This window comes from Nycticebus coucang, chromosome 1 (genome assembly GCF_027406575.1).
Source record: "Nycticebus coucang isolate mNycCou1 chromosome 1, mNycCou1.pri, whole genome shotgun sequence".
Taxonomy (NCBI): domain Eukaryota; kingdom Metazoa; phylum Chordata; class Mammalia; order Primates; family Lorisidae; genus Nycticebus; species Nycticebus coucang.
Genome location: NC_069780.1, coordinates 19,044,530 through 19,066,491, shown reverse-complemented (window position 1 = coordinate 19,066,491; position 21,962 = coordinate 19,044,530). Strand labels below are relative to the sequence as shown.

Below are 21,962 nucleotides of genomic sequence, written 5' to 3'. Positions count from 1 at the left end.
CTCTAAAGAGGCACAGGTTGGCTGACTGGATACAAAAACTTAGGCCAGATATTTGATGCATACAAGAATCACATCTTACCTTAAAAGATAAATATAGACTCAGGGTAAAAGGATGGTTGTCCATATTTCAGGCAAATGGTAATCAGAAAAAAGCAGGTGTTGCAATTCTATTTGCAGACACAATAGGCTTTAAACCAACAAAAGTAAGGAAGGATAAGAATGGTCACTTCATATTTGTTAAGGGTAATATCCAATATGATGAGATTTCAATTATTAATATTTATGCACCCAACCAGAATGCTCCTCAATTTATAAGAGAAACTCTAACAGACATGAGCAACTTGATTTCATCCAGCTCCATAATAGTTGGAGATTTCAACACTCCTTTGGCAGCGTTGGATAGATCCTCCAATAAGAAGCTGAGCAAAGAAATTTTAGATTTAAACCTAACCATTCAACATTTGGATTTAGCAGACATCTACAGAACATTTCATCCCAACAAAACTGAGTGCACATACTTCTCATCAGCCCATGGAATATACTCCAAAATCAATCACATCTTAGGTCACAAGTCTAACCTCAGTAAATTTAAAGGAATAGAAATTATTCCTTGCATCTTCTCAGACCACTATGGCATAAAACTTGAACTCAGTAACAATAGGAATCTGCATACTCATACAAAAACATGGTAGTTAAATAACTTTATGCTGAATGATAGCTGGGGCAGAGATGAGATTAAGAAGGAAATTGCCAAATTTTTGGAACAAAACAACAATGAAGACACAAATTATCAGAACCTCTGGGATACTGCAAAGGCAGTCCTAAGAGGGAAATTTATAGCACTGCAAGCCTTCCTCCAGAGAACGGAAAGAGAGGAAGTTAACAACCTAATGGGACGTCTCAAGCAACTGGAAAAGGAAGAACATTCCAACCCCAAACCCACTAGAAGAAAAGAAATAACCAAAATTAGAGCAGAATTAAATGAAATTGAAAACAAAAGAATTATACAACAGATTAATAAATCAGAAATTTGGTTTTTTGAAAAGGTCAATAAAATTGTTATTAACCTGTTGTTAACTTTTGGCTAACCTAATCAAAAAAAGAAAAAAAGAAAAGAAATGAACTCAAAAAAAAGTGAGGCTTGGGGAAGAATCATTACCTACTGTAGAGTAGTTGATTTAAGAAAAACATAATAATATTTTAATATATATAATTAGTAGTAAACTGAGTATATAGTTAAGTCATACTACCTTTGTGAAGACAAAAGCAAAAGAAGAGAAATTGAATTCAAGTTAAACATACAAATAAATAAAAAATAGATGATCAATTAAATACATGATGTAATGTAACATTTTATAGTCAAAATAATGTTACAAATCTGTATTTATTCACATAAATATGTTTTGATATCAAAATATGTATCAAATAAGCATTAAGAAATAATTTCTTCGAATAACTTCTTTAAAAAAAATTCCTTTATAACATAAATTTTCAGTTTTATGTGAAATAATAAGTTTCAAAACATTAATGATGTGCTTTTTATATAGTAGTGAAAAAATGTTAAGTATCACTCCATACTCTGAAGTTAACTAAAGAGTAAAATATATTATTAAATTCCCGGCCACTTTTGATATTATAAGAAACACGCTCATTTTATTAATTGTTTGTTTGTGATTTCTCTGTTTATAAAGGCATTTTAACTTCAATTCAAAACAATACACAAAAAAATTCCCCTAGGATTTAAAAACTTCATTTATTTTTTTCCTTTCTGAATACAAATGGTCTGGGATGGTAGATCTGTCATTGTCTTAGCAGTCTGTCAATTCTTAAATTACCTGGAATGTTAGAGGCTGATTCATCTCTGAATTGGGTATACATTCTGAAGCCATTTAGAGCCCCTAGCACAAAGAGTCCGGCAAACTTGGAACACCATTTGGTGTATCAATAATAATTTATAGAAAGGACTCTGCCTTTGTCCCTTTAAATAAACTAGACTTAAGGATGTAAAAATGCCAAGAAAGATAGTGAATGTTAATTCTGTCACTGTTATTATATTTCATCACTGCTGCTGATGCAAACTAATATGACTGATGTCACTGTAACCCACACATTAGGAAGAGCAAATAAATGTGTGGCAGATGTCTAATTAATGATTCCATCAATGTTCCTTGGCTTTTCCCACTTTCATCCCCTAGTTGGATTTTTTCTTCTATTAATGTAGTAAGAGTTATTGATAGGAAGCACCATATACCTTATGTGGGATGAAGGGAGACTAGAAAGGGTTGAGAATAAGGTTGAAAAAAAAAATGTGCTTCCTAGGACTTCTCAAAACATGGGGGCTAGATAATAATAACAATGACTACTTGTGTTGAGAGATTCCACTGTGCCTGGCTCTTGTTAAGAACCCAATCACACAAGACAAGTAAAACATCATTCTATTTTTACGGATGGTGAAACTAGAGATCAGAGAGGTTAGATACTTCATCTGAGTCACTGCTAATGAGTCCCGGAGTCTTGATAAATCCCTACATTGAAGTGCGCCTGGTACTTTTGCTCTTAGAACTCTGCCATGCTCACCGGAGTTGAGTGTACTTCTTGGGTTCATTAATACATTTTTGTCTAATATAAAAGTAGTTTGAACTTTCTAGATCCTAAAATATTTACACATATTTTCTATCTGTCTTTAATCTTGAAATTTCGCATGTCTTCCTATTCTTAGGACCACAAAAAACACAGAGATATTTAACATGACATCTAATTGAATTTTATATATTTTACATGGTATTTTCCAGCAATTACAATTTATAGTCAGTCTACATTGTTGCCCATTGTTTTTTTGTTATGGAACTGTAGAAACAAAAGAGATTGACTATGGGTAAAATTAGAGAATCTTCTTTGGACACTCATTCTCTCTTCTCTCTATGTCTTTGGAGAATCCCTATAGCCCTGTCTCAAGCTCCCACCCTTTTCAAAATCACACATGATGCCATTTCAACAATATGCATTAGGCTTTTCCTCTCATGCCCACTGTGAAATTTCAGGAGAAGCCTATAGTGATCCCACTGCCACACTTCTCACTTACCTTCAGAAGACGAGAGAACAGTGAAGACAGAGAATAAGAAGCAGGTGGACCAAGGAATAACAATACTTTGCTGCTGGAGTTTACAACAAACCTGGTATATTACCTAAAGACAGTAAAGACTGTATTGTCCTCAATTAAACATATGAAGTCAATTCTCCTCTTCTTTACTCATTAGGCCATGGGCCACTTCCTATTTTCTTTTCTTTTTATTTTATTTTATTTTTTTTAGAGACAGAGTCTCACTTTATGGCCCTTGGTAGAGTGCCGTGGCATCACACAGCTCACAGCAACCTCCAGCTCCTGGGCTTAAGCGATTCTCTTGCCTCAGCCTCCCAGGTAGCTGGGACTACAGGTGCCTGCCACAGCACCTGGCTATTTTTTTGTTGCAGTTTGGCCGGGGCTGGGTTTGAACCTGCCACCCTTGGCATATGGGGCCGGTGCCCTACTCACTGAGCCACAGGCGCCGCCCCGGCTGTCTTTCCTACAGCACAAGCTCACCACATTAACATACCAAAACATTCTGTTGTACTAGGGGAAAAACAAAGAAAATCTAGGGTAAGCATATATTTCACAGAATGACACCCTATAGCTAAATCACCAGATTAAACCCAGATAAAATGATCCTATTAAGAAGTAGTAAAATGTTTAGATTTCACTTATCAATGAGAAAACCAAGCATGCGTGTGGTAATTATTAACGAAATGTGCATATTAGTAGGTTATTATTGCCTACTCCCTACAGGACATTCAATTAGTTTAAATTTTAAAGTTATATTCAGAGAGGCTCAAGATTTACTCAAGATTGTACTGTTAATTAATGATGAAAATAAAAAGAAAAATTTTCTTCTTCAAGATTCCAGTTCCTTTCTTTGTCTTTGAGTAGCTCTGCCCCTTTGAGAATACAGAGCTAAGAGACCCTGAGTAGGACAGAAGTGATATTGTTTGTAATTAGAAGTTTACTAAAGGCACTTTGAGGAGTGAAAAACTAAGGCATATAATTATAATTCAAAAGGACAAAAATATTTTAGGATTTGTTGTGGATAATGAGAATTCATCCTCCCATATTGAGGAGTACCAACACAGAAAAGTCAAAATTTGACATGTGAAAACACTGTTTTATAATAACATAAATTCTCCTGATTTCCATTGTCACATCCAAATTCAAAGGTAATTTGTAACACATCTGGGTTCTACTTTTTTCCGTCCCACCCCTCACCACATTTAATCTGTGAGTCTTCAGAGAATAACTGCTAATTCAGGAGACAATTGTGCCCATTGGAACAATCCTTATCAGATTATCTGTCTCACTCAAGAGCTAAGTGATCTGTGCCTTATCATCAGAGGGCTTTGAGCCTCAAATTCCCTGTCTATAAAAGGTACATAACATTTAAATGATCTACTTGTTATAATTGACAGTACATTTAGTCCTCTGTCCAACATAAAATACGATATGAAAATGTGGAATCATGCTATAGTATAAGAAGTACAATGTCCCCAAATAATTCACTTTGTGGTCTGCTAATAAGACCTAAAATATCTGTCATTATATTCACCCCTTTGACTCAAGGAGGTAACAGAGGTTACACTATAAATATGTCATGAAATAATTGTTGCAATAGTCTACCAAGGTACCTAGGTGGGATGGGTCCCTATGGAACACTTGTTATTAATAGTAACAAAAAGAAACAAACTAGGGATTCATGCAACAAGGTGAATGAGCCTCAGACATGTTACGCTGCATTAATGAAGTCAGGTAGATAGAAAACAAAGTTCAGAATATATGATTGGATTTTTATGAAATTCTGGAATATGCACAGGAAGGTATAAGGGAATTTTCTGGAGTAATGGAAATGTCTGTGTCTTCGAAATGACGTGGGTTACACTAATACCTGGATCGCCCAAACTGGTTTAAAGGAACACTTAAGATCTGAGAATTTTACTATATGTGAATTATATTTCAATTAAAAGACTAATGTTATTGTGATTTTTAAAATGTCTTGTATTTTATGAGAATTGAAGTGTTCTCAATGAAAAAATATATGGAAAGCTTGAAATTAGTGAAAAACAAGAAGGGAGGTTGGTAGGGAGGAAGTGGGCGCGCAGGTAGATGAAACATGATTAGCCACGGATTGAAAAATTGTGAAAATTAGGTGATATTCACGTGGGAGTCCTTTAATCTCCCTACTTTTCGATGTGTTTGAATATTTTCCATTGAGAAAAGTGGAAGGGAGGGCATATCTGGGTTTATGCTCTCATTTGCAAAATATAAAAGTAGAAATAGGAGAACTTAACTTGTGGAAGGTCTCAGAGCCGAACATAAACCAGTTCCCAGGTGGAACCTTCCTTCTCTGGTGCTCAAAGACGCAGGAAGCAGGAGCCATTGCATTGTAAAAAGGCTGCTTTTCAAAAGGGCAGACCAAGTGTGCGCGGCTATGTTTAAGCTGTAAGTATTTGCGACATTACTTCTCTTTTCTACTATATTTTCTCTTATACACACTTTTATATATAATCATTGGCTCCCATTCCCTGTGGTTTCACACGGTCGTTTTCTAGATTTAAATTGGATTGTACTCAAATTTCAGAACCCAAATGCGTGAAAAGGATCACAGAAAGCATCATTTTCTGCAAAAATAAAATGAACCCCAAATAATAAACATGCAGCAACAACTTGTTTTTCTTTCCAGTGCTACACTCCCAGGCGCAGAGAGCAAAGGCAATCTGCTCCTGGGAGGAGCTTGGTTCTCCTGCCTGGTGTGCTGGGGTCAGCCGTCTGTCTTTTCCTGCAGCTTCCAAAGAGGTGACAATGTATTAAGTGATGCAAAAACTGTCTGAAGTTCACGTGTGTCTGTGCGTGTGGGGGGAGGAGGAAAGGGGGTGTCAGCTCTGAGGGCAACACCAGTCCCAAGCGGGAAAGGTGAGTGGTGTAAGGAACGTCCTTTTCCGATGGAGCTGAATAAATAGGATGTGACAGTCCAGGAGCGTAAATCACGCCGGGTTTGTCGCCCAGACCTCCTACTCCGGTCTGGGGAAGTAAGAGCCATTTCCAGAGTGATGAGCCTCTTGCCCGCTCTTTTTAGACGGTCATATTTATTCCGCCGATGTGAAAATAAGAGTCTGGCAGCCGGTGATTGGCGGAAAAGGAAATGGTGACAGTGGGGTGGGAAGCGGATTTGCTGGGCCTCCCCCCGCCTCTCCAACCTGCGACTCTTCCTCGGGAGTCTCTTCTCCACCCGCGGGACCCTTTCGGGCTGGTCCTAGATTGAGAGCACGCGAAAATCTGGAGGCGATTTGGACTAAAGCAACCCTTAACGTTGTGCCCCGTGACCAGTTATCCAATTTCTGCGATCCAGGGAAACGTGCTCTCGGCGGTGCCTCCTCCCCAACCCCCTTCTGAGCCGCCCGTCGCCCCCGCAGCTCCCCCAGGACTAGGATGTGCCTTCGGGGGCGGATCCCTGAGGCCTCCGGCACCCCCAAGTTGACTCTGACGAGGGGGTCCCGTGGAGGAACCAGAGGGAAGGTAGATGAAGAAAAGGAGGGGGATGGGAGAAGGAGAAGCATCCCCCGAGCCTGCCGGCTCCCGGTGACCCTGAACCTGAGCCGAGGCGCTGAGCACCCCACCTTCCTGCCTCCCGGGCCAGATGGGCGGCTGCAGGCGCTGGCGCGACCGGTCCCCACCCCCACCCCATCCCCACCCGTGAGAAGGACCGAAGCGCACGCGGCGGGGGAAACAGGAGTCTGAGATAGGGGCGGGCAGAGGCGCTGACAAATCAGCAGCGGGGGCGGCGAGCAGAGGGGAGGCGGGAGGACCCGGTGGAGGGCCAGACCGCGAGCAGGAAACGCGCCCCGAGAGCGCGGGGAGCCGCCGAGCGCCGCGCCGCCCAAGCCAGGTGCGTGCGGGCTTTCGGGGGACCCGGGTCCTGCCTCGCCTTCGGCATCTTCGCGCTCCCTCCTGCGGGTCCATCCAACCCGGTGTCTCTCTTGGATCCTTTCGTGCGGGGGACGGGGAGTGGCAATTCGACGACAGGTTCGCGGGTTGGCCTCCCACGCCCCCAGCCTCCAGTCTGCGGGCTGTGCTGACAGCAGCCTCCCCCGGGTACCATCCCTCTTCTGGTCCGCCTCCGCCCTTACTCTGCGCTCCTTTCTCTCCCTCTTTCTATTCAAATAATATCTGGGAATTGTTTAAATCTTTTTAAGAGGGGGGGAGGCATCGGAGTTCTGGAGAAGCAGAGGCATTCAGGTGAGTGCTTGCGGATCTAAATGGACGTCTTTGGAAATGCTGGAGAAACCTGGGTGGGAGAGGAGTCAGCACAGACGCTGGGAGGGGATAGTGCTGCGGGGGCGACTCGCTGTGCGGAGTCTGTGCGTACGTGTTCCTGTGGAGCTCGGGGAAAGTAAGTTGACCTGGCTTGCCTCCTGCTCCCTGCATCCCGGATCTGTCCTCCCCACCGGCTGGGAGGTGAGACTGCTTCTCCGGGATCCGCTTTTCCTTCAAGGTGCACGAGCATCCAACTTTCTCCCTTACCTTCCAGCCCTCTGACCATGTTCTCTGTGGCGTAAACAAGCTGCGTTTGGCAAATAATTAAATGGGAGCGCGGGGAGGGCGAGCCAACAGGTGGCAAAGGGTTAACTAGCGCAGGCAGCTCAGTTAGGATTCGGGCTGACAACGCGCCCTCGGGGGGCCGGCGCGGCACCAGGGGCTGGTCCGCGGGGGCCAGCCCAGCTGCTCCGGGTAGATAGCGGTGCGGCAGGGAGGTGGCAGGCATGGTCTGGTGGATTAGAACTCTCACCCCGGGGGGGCGGGGTGTGTGTTCTGTTTACCTGAAGCTCAGCCACACCCGGTGTGAGATGTTCGCTTCCCACCCCTTCCCCAGATCAGCCCATTAGCCTCTCCCCTCTCCCGGTACGAGTTGCAAGGACGCTCCTGGCCCTGAGCCCCAGCTCCCTTCCTTTCCTTTGGTTTTTCTTCTGCACCCGCTTCCAACTTACGCGGTCACCCTTCCCAAGCTGGGAAGTTGCACGAGAAGAGAAGTCTCTTTTCGTGCAACTTCACTTTTGAAATGCTGTAAGAACAGCTCAGATGATTCATTCGACTCCCTGTTTAGGCAGCCAGACTTTTACTAGCCAAGATGGATGGGAGATGCTACATTTTTAATGCCAAAGCTAAATAAAGCTGTCTTGTCCAAAGGTTGAAATAAGGGTATGCTTTAAAAAGTCTCGCATGGCGGGGGGTGGGGGGTGAGGTGGGGGAGGGGGGAGTATTCTACTGATTTTACAGTGGTTTTTAACTGGAGTGGTTTTAATTTTATTTCTTTTACCCAAAGTTCTCATTCAAAGTGTATTTTATGCTTTCCAGTGTGGTTTGAAGGAATTCATTAGCCATGGATATATTCAAGAAAGGACTTTCCAAGGCCAAGGAGGGAGTAGTGGCTGCTGCTGAAAAAACCAAGCAGGGTGTGGCAGAGGCAGCGGGAAAGACAAAAGAGGGTGTTCTCTATGTAGGTAGGTGAACCGCGAGTGTCATTTTCATATTTATTCATGACTGATGGGTTAGAATGATCAATATTCTAAATGCTGGTAGTTCTCCCTTGATTCATTTTGGCATCACTGTTTGTCAAAAGGACAGACTGAGTAACATGTGCGTGTAGGTAGGTGAATGTGTATATTTGAGCTACTCATAAAAAGTGGGGCTAAATGTTTGCTTTGGAGACTATTTCATTTTGCAATAATATTTAGAATTTTTTTCATTTATTTTATTTATTTTTTAATTTTGGATTAATAAGAAGGTACTTACGATTAGGGTACAGCATTTGCGGTTGCGAAGTCAAGTTCCCACCTAACAGGTGCAATGTAGGGGCTATGGCACACCCCCTGGGTGAAGGATTCATTGTTTTTACCTTTTTAATGAATGTTTCTGTACCCAGGTGACTGTGTTTCAGAGCTATGTTTTCAAACCCAGTCTTTTCAAAAGTAAGCAGAAATATTCTTAAGAATCAAAATCATTCATTGGCCTTTGATTTCTACTATCATCGTTAACAATATGTGCTAATTTTAATGTGTTCTGATTTTAAAGTAAGACTTGATATGGCCCTGCGTTATGTAAAAAGAAAGCTATTGTGGCCCTAAAATGGAAGGAACACATTGTTCTTTGATGGAACTACTTGGGATCACTTAGTTATTGTGGACATTGGGGATTAAGTGCTGAAGAAAGTGCTTGACGGCTACTACTACTATCTTAGAAATGTTTATATAGTTCATCTGTCAAATGACACATATACTAAAATAATAAAGAAATTGGTGCCTATCACTTCACTTGTTCCTAAATTCTCACCTTTAATACACCAAGGCTCTTTTCTGTATCTTGAAGTGTTAAATTCTTCTGTCACATAGGGTGTCATTTTACAAACCACTTCAAATTCTTTGGGGATAGAGGCAAATACACACACACACTCATCCACAGGCATAGACACACACACAGCGCGCCCACTCTTCCCCACCTCTTTCTCCTCTGCATGTGTGAGCTCTTCCACATTCTCTGGTGGCAACTATGGTAGCAGGAGTCCCAGGATGGACCATCAGGGGAGGGTGAGCCTGTGGGGTGGCAGAGATGACCTGGGCGCTTTGCCTATGCCTATGTCTATGGAGTGAAACAAAGATTCACTATTTCTCCTACACGTATACAGATTAGAAGGAGAAAATTTAAACTGGGAATGATTTTTATGAATGCTTTTCACCAAAGTTTATAGCAGATTTCTTTTTTCTCATTCTACATCCACCTTAAAACGTATTTTTCAGAAAATCATTGAAACAGTGTTACAAGAGAAAAAAAATCTTGATGAGTTAATACTGTGAAGTGTGAACTAATACATATTTTTAGATGGAATTTGGAATAATGAATCAGTGACATGCAGATTACCCATATCTTTCTATTTGTCCTCATTTTTCCAAGTTCTGCAAGTCCAAGTTTGCACCTGTTCTATGACATCAGCTACTTTATAACAACTTTTCACTGAAACGCTTTCCCGTGTCTAGCGTGGTATTCAACACATAGCATGTTCTTTAAATTATTCATTTGTTATATTCTGAAGTCTAATTGAAAGATGAACTTGCATGCAGGATTCAAGGTGAAAATGACTATTTGAAGACACAATAGTATAGTGCAGAGGTTGGCAAATCACACATGTTTTAGGCTATTACATCTCTGTCTCAACTACTCTGCTGTTCAAGTGTGAAAGCATCTCTGTATAACTAGTAGGGCTGTGCTCCAACAAAACTTCTTTATTTTTCAAAACATATGATAGGCTGGAATCGTCCATAGGTTGTGGTTTATTGACTACTAGTAAGGTGGAAAGAATATGGACTTGATGTCATACAATCCAAAATTTTAGCCCAGGTTATATCACTTGTTACTGTAGTGAAGGGGTCCTCAAACTGCATCTTGTGGCCTGCATCCACATGAGGCCGTGTGAATTGTATTTGTTCCTGTTTTGTTTTTTACTTCAAAATAAGATATGTGCAGTGTGCATAGGAATTTGTTCATAGTTTGTTTTTTTTAAACTATAGTCCGGCCCTCCAACGGTCTGAGGGACAGTAAATTGGCCCCCTGTTTAAAAAGTTTGAGGACACCTGCTGTAGGGTCTTGAGAAAGACTGAGCGTCCCTTCCCTCATTAGTAAAAATATGACTTGGAAAAATGCAACTACCTCTCAGTATTTCTGTCATAATAAAACAGAAAATACTTGTAAGAATAACAAGTACACTTTAATATATAAGAGCCATTGTTATTATCATCAAGTAAACTCTCCAACAAAATAATTACTGTGCCAACATATTTTCTGTTTATCATTTCATCCTTCAATAAAAAATGATTACTAATTACTAGTATGATTGGATGTGACCAAAGAAAATTTTATAATTTCACTTATGGCTGAAGAATTTTAGAAGAAGCCTCCTAAGAAATGTAATCTTATTCCTTACTAGAATATAGCTTTAGCAGCTGTCTTTTAACTAATTGAAGACCTGCCATAATAATCAGTGTTATTTTTATTTTTTCTCTAGTTACGTTATGTGTGTACACAGATTTCCAATTGATGTACTTTATCAGACAAAAATGTCTCAATCGAATGACTCAGAAATTAAAAATTAGCTTTAAATTCAACAGCAGAAAAATTTAATTATTTCCCTACAATACCAAGTATTGTAACAAAAAATGCAAGAAAATGATGATCTTCAAAACTCTTCCAATGTCACTCTGTTCAACAGCGGCAGTGGCCATAGGGGTGATTGATAGCAAACTCTCAAACCACCACGTGCTTCATCTCACCAAGTTGGCAAAGTCAGCGTAACATGCCCATCAGCACAATAGCTGAGTTCTCACATTTCTCAGGCCTTACTTTTGATCTTCTCCACTTTGTGCTCAAGTATGTTGCATGAGATATTTATGAAATATAATTAATTATAATTTCCAGTGGTTTGGTTTAGTGGCATTCTTTCTTTTTTTTTTTTTTTGGTAAACTAAATGTTATTGTGTAAAGTGTTTACTATAGTGAAGCAAGTCAATACATCTATGATCTCATATAGTTCTTATGTTTGTGGCAAAGGCAGCTAGAATCTACTCATTTAGCATGAACCCCCAACACTGTACAGTTTTATGAACTTCAGTCCTCATGTTGTACGTTGGATCTCTGGACTTGTTCATCCTGCCCTCCTGCTACCTTGGATCCGCTGACCTGTAGCTCCCCATTTTCCACTCTTTCTTCCACCTCCGGTAACCACTCTTTGGTTCTGTACCTCCGTATGTTTGAGTTTCTTTTTTACATGTCAGTAAAGTAATGCAATAGTTTTCTTCTTTCTGTGTCTGGCTAATTTCACTTAGTATAAGGTCCTCCAGATTCATCTGTGTTGTGGTAAATGACAGAATCTTTTTTTTTTTTTTTTTTGAGAGCTCCTTAGTATTCCATTATGTATTAATATATGTCCTACAGGTTTTCATTCATTTGTCCATTAATGAATACTTGTGTTGCTTCCATATCATGGCTGTTGTTAATAATGCCAACATAAGCATAGGAATAAAAATGTCTATGAGGTGGTGATTTCATGTCCTTTGGATATTTTCCCAGAATAGGGCTTCCTGTCCTATGGTGGTACTATTTTTTAATGTTTTTCTGTTAGTTTTTGTTGACATGTAATAATTGTACATATTTATGGGGTATAGAATTATACTTCAATATATGTATGTATATAATGTGTAATGATCAAATAGACTAATTGGTATATATCACCTCAAACATCATTTCTCAGACTTGAGAATATTAAGAAGCCTCTCTTTTTGCTTTTTAAACATATGTCAAATTATTATTAATTATATTCACCCTATAATGCTAGAGAATCTAGAACTCACTGTTTCTTATCTGGCTGTAATTTTGTATTTGTTAACCAACCTCTCCTGCCAAGCCATTTACCCTCCCTAGCCTCTAGTAACCATATTTGTACTTTCCACCTCCGTCTCATTTGTCTTTGGTTCAAAATACAATCCACAATTAACCAAGGGTTAAATTCACAGCTACTCCTGAGGCAGCGAGGAAAGAGCAAAGATCAGCAGTTGAACATTTTTTTCTACTAGTCCTTTTTTTTTTTTTTTTTGCAGATTTTGGCCAGGGCTGGGTTTGAACCCGCCACCTCCGGCATATAGGGCCGGCGCCCTACCCCTTTGAGCCACAGGCGCCACCCATCTGCCAGTCATTTTTTTAAAGGTATGGGGTGCAGGTAGTGGGGATGAGGCATAGAGATGAGAAATACACCCTTACATACGAGCGCTTCTCATTACATACAGTTCCACAAATTCTAGTTACCACAGTTAGTTAAATAACACTAGTCCCCTAACAACACAATTCACATTGGTATATACACGCTGAGAGTAATTACGTGAGGTACAAACTTTACTGCTGGCTTTGAAGCCACCAAATTATTTCATAAATAACAGAAAGCATTATAATTAATGACCAAATCACAGCACTTCTTTCCGAATTTGTTGGTAACTGGTGACTTCCTGGTTTGCATTGTCAGCGATGTCCACAGTTGTATGGATTTCTTGTCTCCCAGTGACAAGCCCATGTGGTATTTCACAAAAATGCATAATCAGAAGGGGAAACTAGCCAACAGATATGAAAGTGCGACAAAGAAATGAAGTGAAAATGTCGGAATTAAAATTCGAATCAAACGAATTTATTTATAGAAGCAATAGCCGACCATGGGGATGGTGTCACTGCTGGAGTCAAGAGACTCTAGATGTGAAGTCAAAGAGACTTATTGAAGGTGCACATATCAACATGAATGTGGAAAGTGTTTGAGATAGAGTGAAAGTATCCAGAGGACATGGTGCTACAATGCCTCCTGTTATACGTAATCTCATAAAAGTATATCATGACATTAAAGTACAAAGGATAATATTTGGACACTGATCTGTCCAATATGTAAAGTATGTCCATACGTAAAGTATAACAATTTGGCAAAACAAAAACATATACATTCCATATAGGGAGTTATGCAATAAACACTGTTTAAACTATGCTTGATAAGTTTTTTACAAAGAAATAAAACACTTTTCATTCTCAGTATTTTAAATTACCATATTATAAATAAATATTAGTTTTAGTGCTCTTTCATTTCATAAATGTATTTGTAAATAACTATGTTAATTTTTAATGTTTTGGCAAAAAATTTTAAAGGTTAGGGAACAATCATAATGTTTACCACTGAATAGTCATACTTCTTTTTTCATTGATTAGTAAGATCACTTACCACAGCTTGAATTCAGTTATACAGTTATTTTACAATCTCATAGTACCATGCAAAGGAGGCGTTGCCTGTAAAATACATACATGGCTCTCCAACCCCATAAACGAGGTCTGACAATTAAGTTTTTTAACTCATTCTAGGAAAAGTACTATATACTTCTTTGCTGAATATCACTATGGTCATTTTCAAAATACTCCCCTTGGGAAGCTATGCACTGATGCCAGCGCCCGATCTACCTTTCAAACCAATTTTGGAACTCTTTTTCCGGAGTGACTATTAAAACTGTCATCATATTATCCTTAATGTCCTAAATATCATCAAAATGTCTTCCTCTCACTATTTCCTTTATCTCCAGGTAAAGAAAAAAAGTTATTGGGGACCAGATCCAGTGAGTAGGGGGGATGTTCCAATACAGTTATTTGTTTACCAGCTTAAAACTCCCTCAGGGACACTGTTGTGTGGGCTGGTGCACTGGTGTGGTGCAAGAGCTATGAGTTCTTGACCAAAGTTTTCAGTTAATATATTCCTAATTGTTTTTCTTCCAAAGTTTACTTTGTCTGCTGTGCTTTTCATAGTCAGCCAGTGATTTTGATGCACTATTTGATGAATTTTTGCAATGTTTTCATCAGTTCTGCTTGTTATTGGCCACCCTGACCTCTCTTCATCTGTGACAGTTTCTCTTCCCTCAGAAAAACATTTAATTTCTTTGAACACTGCTCTTTTCTTCATGGCATTGTCTCCATAAACTTGGACTAAGATTTTCCTGACTACCCTTCCACTCTTCTCAAGTTTAACAAGAAATTTATGAATGTTTGCATATTTCTCTAATTCGAGCTCCAACATTCTTGTGACAGTGCACAAATACAGACAACAATAATGAATGCCGCTCATATCACCACATGTCAACATGAACACAACTGTGAGAGACTGATGTGCCCCAACGTTATGAAAGCTTACCAGGCTATTTGTACAGTGCTGTCAAAGTAAGCACATGGCGGGCAGTTTGCAAACTTAATTGTCAGACCTTGTATGTATAAAGACAATATATAGAATATTGTCCTTTGTCCTTTAACACATTTAACAATTGCACAATTTCATTTATACAACATTTATGATTTGATTATTTTTCCTGTGATTTAAACTCTAAATTCATTTACAAACATTATATGTGAAGAATAATAGTTATCACTTACCATTCTATGCTGTTTTAAGAAATTTATATGAATAATTTCCTTTGATTTTCCTGTTTACCTAATGATACACATGGGATTATTTGAGCAGTAAGTGAATAATTAAACACAGACACTCTGAATCCAAAGGCTGCATTCCTAACTTTAAAGCTATTATATTTTAAATTTTTATTGGAGTCCCTTAAGTATATTCAGTTTGAAATTTATTCAATATGTTTGTTTATTAAATTTAGAAACTTTCTTTGACTGCTTATAAAATCTGATTTTAAATATGATTCATACAAATTTACTTAGTGACATATTCACGTATGTTCATGAAAATAAGTATCTTTCATGTGATTCAGTATGTTCATTTAGATCATTTTATTAATTATCATTATTTAGGATCATAAAAGTATATTTCTGAATTTTAAATATATTTGCAACTAAGTGACTATATCAGATCAATGTTTCTCAAAACTTGATCCATGAATTATCTGCATTAGATCATGAGGGTTATTAAAAATAACAGAATTGATATTCTATATTTACTGAATATTCGGGATTCTAACTCAAAGGTTAGCGCTTTTTTTTTTTTTGAGACTGAGTCTCACTATGCCACCTTCAGTAGAGTGCTATGGTGTCACAGCTCACAGCAACCTCAAACTCTTGGGCTCAGGCAATTTCTTGCCTCAGCCTCCCAAGTAGCTGGGACTATAGGTGCCTGTCACAACACCTGGCTATTTTTTTGTTGCAGTTGTAGTTGTTGTATAGCAGGCCCAGGCCAGGTTTGAAACTCCCAGCCTTGGTGTATGTGGCTGGTGCTGTAACTCTGTGCCACGGGCGCTGAGCCAAAGGTTAGCACTTTTAAGATCACTGCTACCCAAGTCATTATACCATACTCTGTGGTTTTAAGAACCAGTTTCTATGAAGTAATTAATTAATCTTATGTATTAATTTTAGTAAAAGGAAATTGAGGCCCCTTTACATTTTTTTCCTATTTTTGTCAAAAGTATTCGGTTATTTCTTATATACTTAATAAGGATTTTTTTAAATAATGTATTTTTAAGCTGAGGATTTGTATCTATCTTAATATCCACGTATAATTTTAAGTCATTCCAGTTTTTATGTCTTCATTTTCTTAATACTCTTCTATGTTTGGGTAGAACTATATTATTTGAGTTAAAATATAGTTTTCAAGTTGATATTTAATCAATTGTGGTTATTTTCTTCAAAAATATTTTAATTAAAAAACTGGTGTGAATTACACTGAAAAAGCCACTATTAAAGAGGTTATGAGTAAAATTGCTAACAAGCTCAATTTTAATATAATATACATAACAATTATTGTATACAAGTTTAGTAATGAGCATGGTTTGGGAGAAATTCTTGTTTTACAAAGCCACAGTTTGAATATGCTTATACCCTGTTATTTCATGTGTAATGTTAGGCAAATTACTTAACTATGATTTTAATTTGCTCGTACATAACATGGGCTTAATATTCTTATATTAAATAGATACTATGGAGATTGAATGCGATGAAGTGTAAAACACCTTTTACATAACAGGTGTCCAACAGATGCTAATGCCTCCTTTCCTGCCCCTTCTGTTGGTGTTTCCGGGGCTAAACTAATCTCTCTGATCTCTGCCGTGTTGTACTTTTAAAGCTTCAACAGTTCTGAAGCCTAAATCATCTTCTCGCCAATCCCCAATGTTATCTCACCTTTTTTTTCTCTGTAAGTTGTTATGTGAAGTGAGAAGCAGGGGGATGTGATCATTTTGTGCTAAACCCTTCATTAGAGAGAACCGCCTGTTATTTTTGCTTTGTTTTCTTTGTTGTAGGGGTGATGAGATTGCTCCTCTTTTTAGTTGCTTTTTCTTAAATTTGGTCCCCCTACAAGGATATCATTATACACAGATATCTAGAGATTGAGAATTATTAATTAGTAGTATTTAAAACTAGCTAACAAGTCATATAAGACCATTTTGAGATTTATGATTTGAATTTGTTTATTTTTATAGGTTCCAAAACCAAGGAGGGTGTTGTGCACGGTGTGACAACAGGTAAGCTCCACGAGGGTTGCATCCAGGGATGGTATTCAAAACGCCTAGGAGCGAGTCATTCAGAATGTAATTATAAACAATCACAGTGTCCACAGAGGGAGATTCTAAGACAGCATCAAACTTTTTTTTTAATTAATTCATAGCTGTGTACATTAATGTGATCATGGGGCACCATACACTGGTTTTATAGACCGTTTGACACATTTTTATCACACTGGTTAACATAGCCTTTCTGGCATTTTCTTAGTTATTGTGTTAAGACATTTATATTCTAGATTTACTAAGTTTCACACGTACCCTTGTAAGATGCACCACAGGTGTAATCCCACCAATCACTCTCCCTCTGCCCATCCTCACCCCTCCTGCTCCCCCTTTCCCATATTCTTAGGTTATAACTGGGTTATAGCTTTCATATGAAAGCCATAAATTAGTTTCATAGTAGGGTTGAGTACATTGGATACTTTTTCTTCCATTCTTGAGATACTTTACTAAGAAGACTATGTTCTAGCTCCATCCATGTAAACATGAAAGAGGTAAAGTCTCCATCTTTCTTTAAGGTTGCATAATATTCCATTAAAACTTAATTCTTCATGAAGTATTTCAAATAGGTAAATATTTATTGTAAATACACAAAACACATTTAATTGCCAAGAATAATGAATTTGAATTGAGCAGCTACATTTAAAGTAGTTGTGAATTTGAGTATTCTGACCAACAATATGTTGGTAAACTGCTAGCATAAATAAAATGTCAAGATTACCATTTTCAAAACATCAAAGTAAAATCTCCCATAGAGTGCAATAAAATATTCTGGCCCTCAACTATACTGATTATAATATTTGCCTGATGATTTGGAGTACATTTTAGGACATACCCTTATTTCTTGTGTTTATACTTGTACACATATTGTATTTGTATAATATATCAAGAATTTGATTAAGTCTATAAGCAGATTTACAACAAAGAAATAGCAAAAATGATGTCAATGATGATGCTTATCATCAGATTATGAGGAAAATGAGAAAGATAATTACAGACATAAAAAAACTATAAGAATACCAAAATTTTTTGGTGTGTGTCACACTTTATGGGGGCAAGACATGATTGCAAGAGGGACTTTACCTAACAATTGCAATCAGTGTAACCTGGCTTATTGTACCCTCAATGAATCCCCAACAATAAAAAAAAAAAAAAAAAAAAGATAATTGAGGCTCAATAAAAAAATATAATTGCGAGGGTGGCAGGTTTGGACCCAGCCCCGGCCAAACTGCAACCAAAAAAAAAAAAAAAAATAGCCGGGCATTGTGGCGGGCGCCTGTAGTCCCAGCTCGGGAGGCTGAGGCAAGAGAATCGCGTAAGCCCAAGAGTTAGAGGTTGCTGTGAGCCGTGTGACGCCACGGCACTCTACCTGAGGGCGGTACAGTGAGACTCTGTCTCTACAAAAAAAAAAAAAAAAAAATATATATATATATATATATATATAATTGAGGAAAAAAAAAAAAAAGAATACCAAAATTTTAACAAATTAAGAGCCCAGAGACTTGCTATCATTGAGTTTCATGTTGTCACTGTTTCACACTTCCTGACAGGTGTGCTAAAACAAAAGATATAATCAGGAACACAATTTAAATGGCAAGAAAGCATAAAACATAATACTGCCTCATAACAGTAAAATGCTCGTATCACTGAATTATAAAATAGAAATGAAGAAAGAATGGCAATCTTCGTGGGGTGTTGTAGTTCAGACTATAAACATTGTATTTAGAGATCTCCTTTGTTCAACTTCCTGCTTATTTCAAGATTCTTATCCTCTGTATTATTTAGTATTCCTTATCTCTAAAAAAATTAAGTGAATTAATAATGTATACAAACCACTAGAAAACTGGAAACAAATAGTATGTATTATATAAGCATTACTTATTGTTTTATAGTGGACTTTCTTGAGCAATATTTTTAAAGCTAGTGAAGAAAAATGTTTCCTATGACTTTTAAAAATATATACTTTTGATAAAAAACAAGGGAATAGAAATAAAAAAGAATCCTTTGGAACTGATTTTGTTACAAGCTAATTTTGCAGCTTTCATCGCCTCTACTGCAATCCAATATATAATACAGAGAACTCAGGCAAGTAAATAGACCGGCTCGCCTTTGGGTTACCTTTTATATACAAGGTCTAAATAATGTCAAGCATAATTTATAAGCAAGAACTGGATAGCCAACAGAGACTGTGCCATCTGAAGACAGCCAACTTGGATTAACAGTGTTTCATTTTGATAGTTGAGGGAGAGCCCTGTGGTTTAGAAAGCAGATAAGGACATGGCAAGTTCCAGACCATTTGGTAGAAATTGAAGAACTCAGCCAATACAGTCACCTAAAGATCCAATGGAGGCCGTGGAGATGGGCTGCAAAGATAACTGTTGACAAGCTCAGAATATGTTAGTCTTCTTCAGAATGCCAGAACATGAACATAAAATCTGGTATGCACGCACGCGCGCGTGCGTGTGTGTGTGTGTGTGTGTGTGTGTGTGTGTGTGAGAGAGAGAGAGAGAGAGACAAAGACAAAGCGAGAGCCTGAAGTTTGTATAATTAGGCAACATTTTATAAAACATCTTCTGAAGGGCAGTAGCCCACAAGCTTATGTTTCCATGGTCTTATAATCTTATAAAGCTGGGAAATTTTGCACACCTTGTCTTCCCTTTATCATGTTAAAGAATTGAGATGCCCTCCAGTAAACGAGTTTGCATAATATAGTTTAACTCAAGGTCTTTTAAAAACCTATTTGACTATTGAAACCTTTCTTTAATAGTTACTAGGGTCAAATAAAACTAATGTTTCATAGAAAACTATGGGAAATACTGCTGGGCAGCAAGGACGTGATGATTTTGGCACAGGCGATATTTATGGCCATTGCAACAGTTCATCAGTCCAGCAGTAGGGAGATTATTTTATTTATTTTTTTTTTTGTAGAGACAGAGTCTCACTTTATGGCCCTCGGTAGAGTGTCGTGGCATCACACAGCTCACAGCAACCTCCAACTCCTGGGCTTAAGGGATTCTCTTGCCTCAGCCTCCCGAGCAGCTGGGACTACAGGCGCCCGCCACAACGCCCGGCTATTTTTTGGTTGCAGTTTGGCCGGGGCCGGGTTTGAACCCGCCACCCTTGGCATATGGGGCCGGCGCCTTACCGACTGAGCCACAGGCGCCACCAGCAGTAGGGAGATTATTAAAAAAAGCTTGTCTGGACACAGTGGCTTACATCTGTTTTGGCAGCAATTTGAAAGGCTGAGAAGGATCACTTGGTGGTTTGAAACCAGCCTTGGCAACATAGTGAAACTCCCATCTCTACAACATAAGGATAATAAAAAGGTGGACATGGTCGTGTACTACTATAGTCCCCTTGGGAGGCTGAGGCAGGAGGATTGCTTGAACACAGGCGTTTGAGGCTGCAGTGAGTTATGATCAGATCAATGCACTCCAGCCCGGGTGACAGAATGAGATCCTATATCTAAAAAACCTAAAATGCAGTTATAACTAATCTGTCTATAACAGTGGTTCTCAACCTTCCTACTGCTGTGGCCCTTTAATACAGTTGCTGTGAGTCACGATGCACAGGTTGAGAACTGCTGATCTGTAAGAAATGAACTGGGAAAAATCAACTGCAATAAGAATAATTCCTGTCCCATGTCAGATAAATGAATTAACTTGTCCAGTTGAGTTATTTAATATAAAAAATCTAATTATAATGAAGAGGAAAAATAAGTTAATTTCCCTTAATGGTTAAAGAGAGGGAGAATTTGTTGTTTATTATGCTTGGTCTAAAATGTTTATTATGAGTATAAATTAAGTGCTAAAGAAATGTTCTTTATTATTGTTATTAGTCTTAACGCAAGACAGCAAAAAACTATCATATCATACCTAACATTATTTGCTAATGTTAAAAGAACAATATCCCTAAGATTCATCCTATTAGCTGTTTTTGCAGAAAACCTCAGTAAATTTAGGCCAGTTTTCTATTTACAAAGTTCAAGGAAAACAAATTCTTTTCGTTAGGTAATCTCAAGTTAAAATCTAGAAAAGTACACTTTAAGTCCTGGCTCTTGGTCTCAGGAAATTATTTCAATTATCAACTTAATGCATCATGTTGTGGGAATATGTGCGAGTATATTTAATTGAATTTACTGAAGGACATATTTTGAAGGTGCTTTTAAAATAAATTATGATATAAGCTTACTCATTTATTTTTCATATAAGTATAGTGTAAATAAATTCCCAACACTGGAGATTTTCAGAAAGTTTTGATCATTATGAACAAAATTAATTTTGAACTGTCATAATTTGAATTTCTATAAATTGCTTTAAATTCATTTTCCTCAAATATATTATTTGTATAACAACTCAAATCTAGTATTTCTTAATTTTATAATTTTGTTCATATCAAAAATTAGGTTTACTATATCTGTTTTAAAAGTTGATATCACATTTCCTGTTTGGAATTTTATTTTTGACTTAGCTAAAAATCAATGTAAATCCAATTATTGAAGTCAATGATATATTGAAAATAGACACAAAATTCATTTTAGTGCATTTCAAATTATTTACTTAGTGTCCACTATTATACAATAACAAAATAAAACAGAATCCCTGGTTTTAAAGAACTCGAAATAGGGTGATGGAGGTGAAAAGACATACTGGTAAATAAATAATTATGGTACAATAGAAACAGTTCAAAAGTAGAGATGTCTCTAAAATTTTATGAGATTGTAAGAGACAGAACAAAAGCATGCATGGAAGGAGAGTTTTTTAACATAGAATGGGATGTTTGAGCTGGCTTTTGATAAAGGAATTGAGTTTGCT

The 21,962-nt window shown here is 38.0% G+C and overlaps 1 protein-coding gene across 8 annotated transcripts in view; it reads left to right on the top strand.

Annotated features, from left to right (window-relative positions):
• The first annotated feature begins 5,787 nt into the window (after positions 1-5,787).
• The window catches only part of SNCA (synuclein alpha), a 124,913-nt gene continuing 108,738 nt past the window's right edge, over positions 5,788-21,962 (top strand). Inside the window, exons 1-3 of one of the 8 annotated variants that reach the window (XM_053607258.1) lie at positions 5,788-5,878; positions 8,435-8,580; positions 17,068-17,109. In XM_053607258.1, the coding sequence (XP_053463233.1) occupies positions 8,460-8,580; positions 17,068-17,109 (163 nt within the window). In that variant the 5' untranslated portion in view covers positions 5,788-5,878; positions 8,435-8,459. Of the gene's footprint in view, positions 5,879-5,975; positions 5,996-6,573; positions 6,599-6,812; positions 6,969-7,074; positions 7,319-7,471; positions 7,575-7,976; positions 8,279-8,434; positions 8,581-17,067; positions 17,110-21,962 lie in introns of those variants that run through there. The other 7 variants (XM_053607496.1, XM_053607338.1, XM_053606921.1 and 4 more) reach the window with 7 other exon arrangements.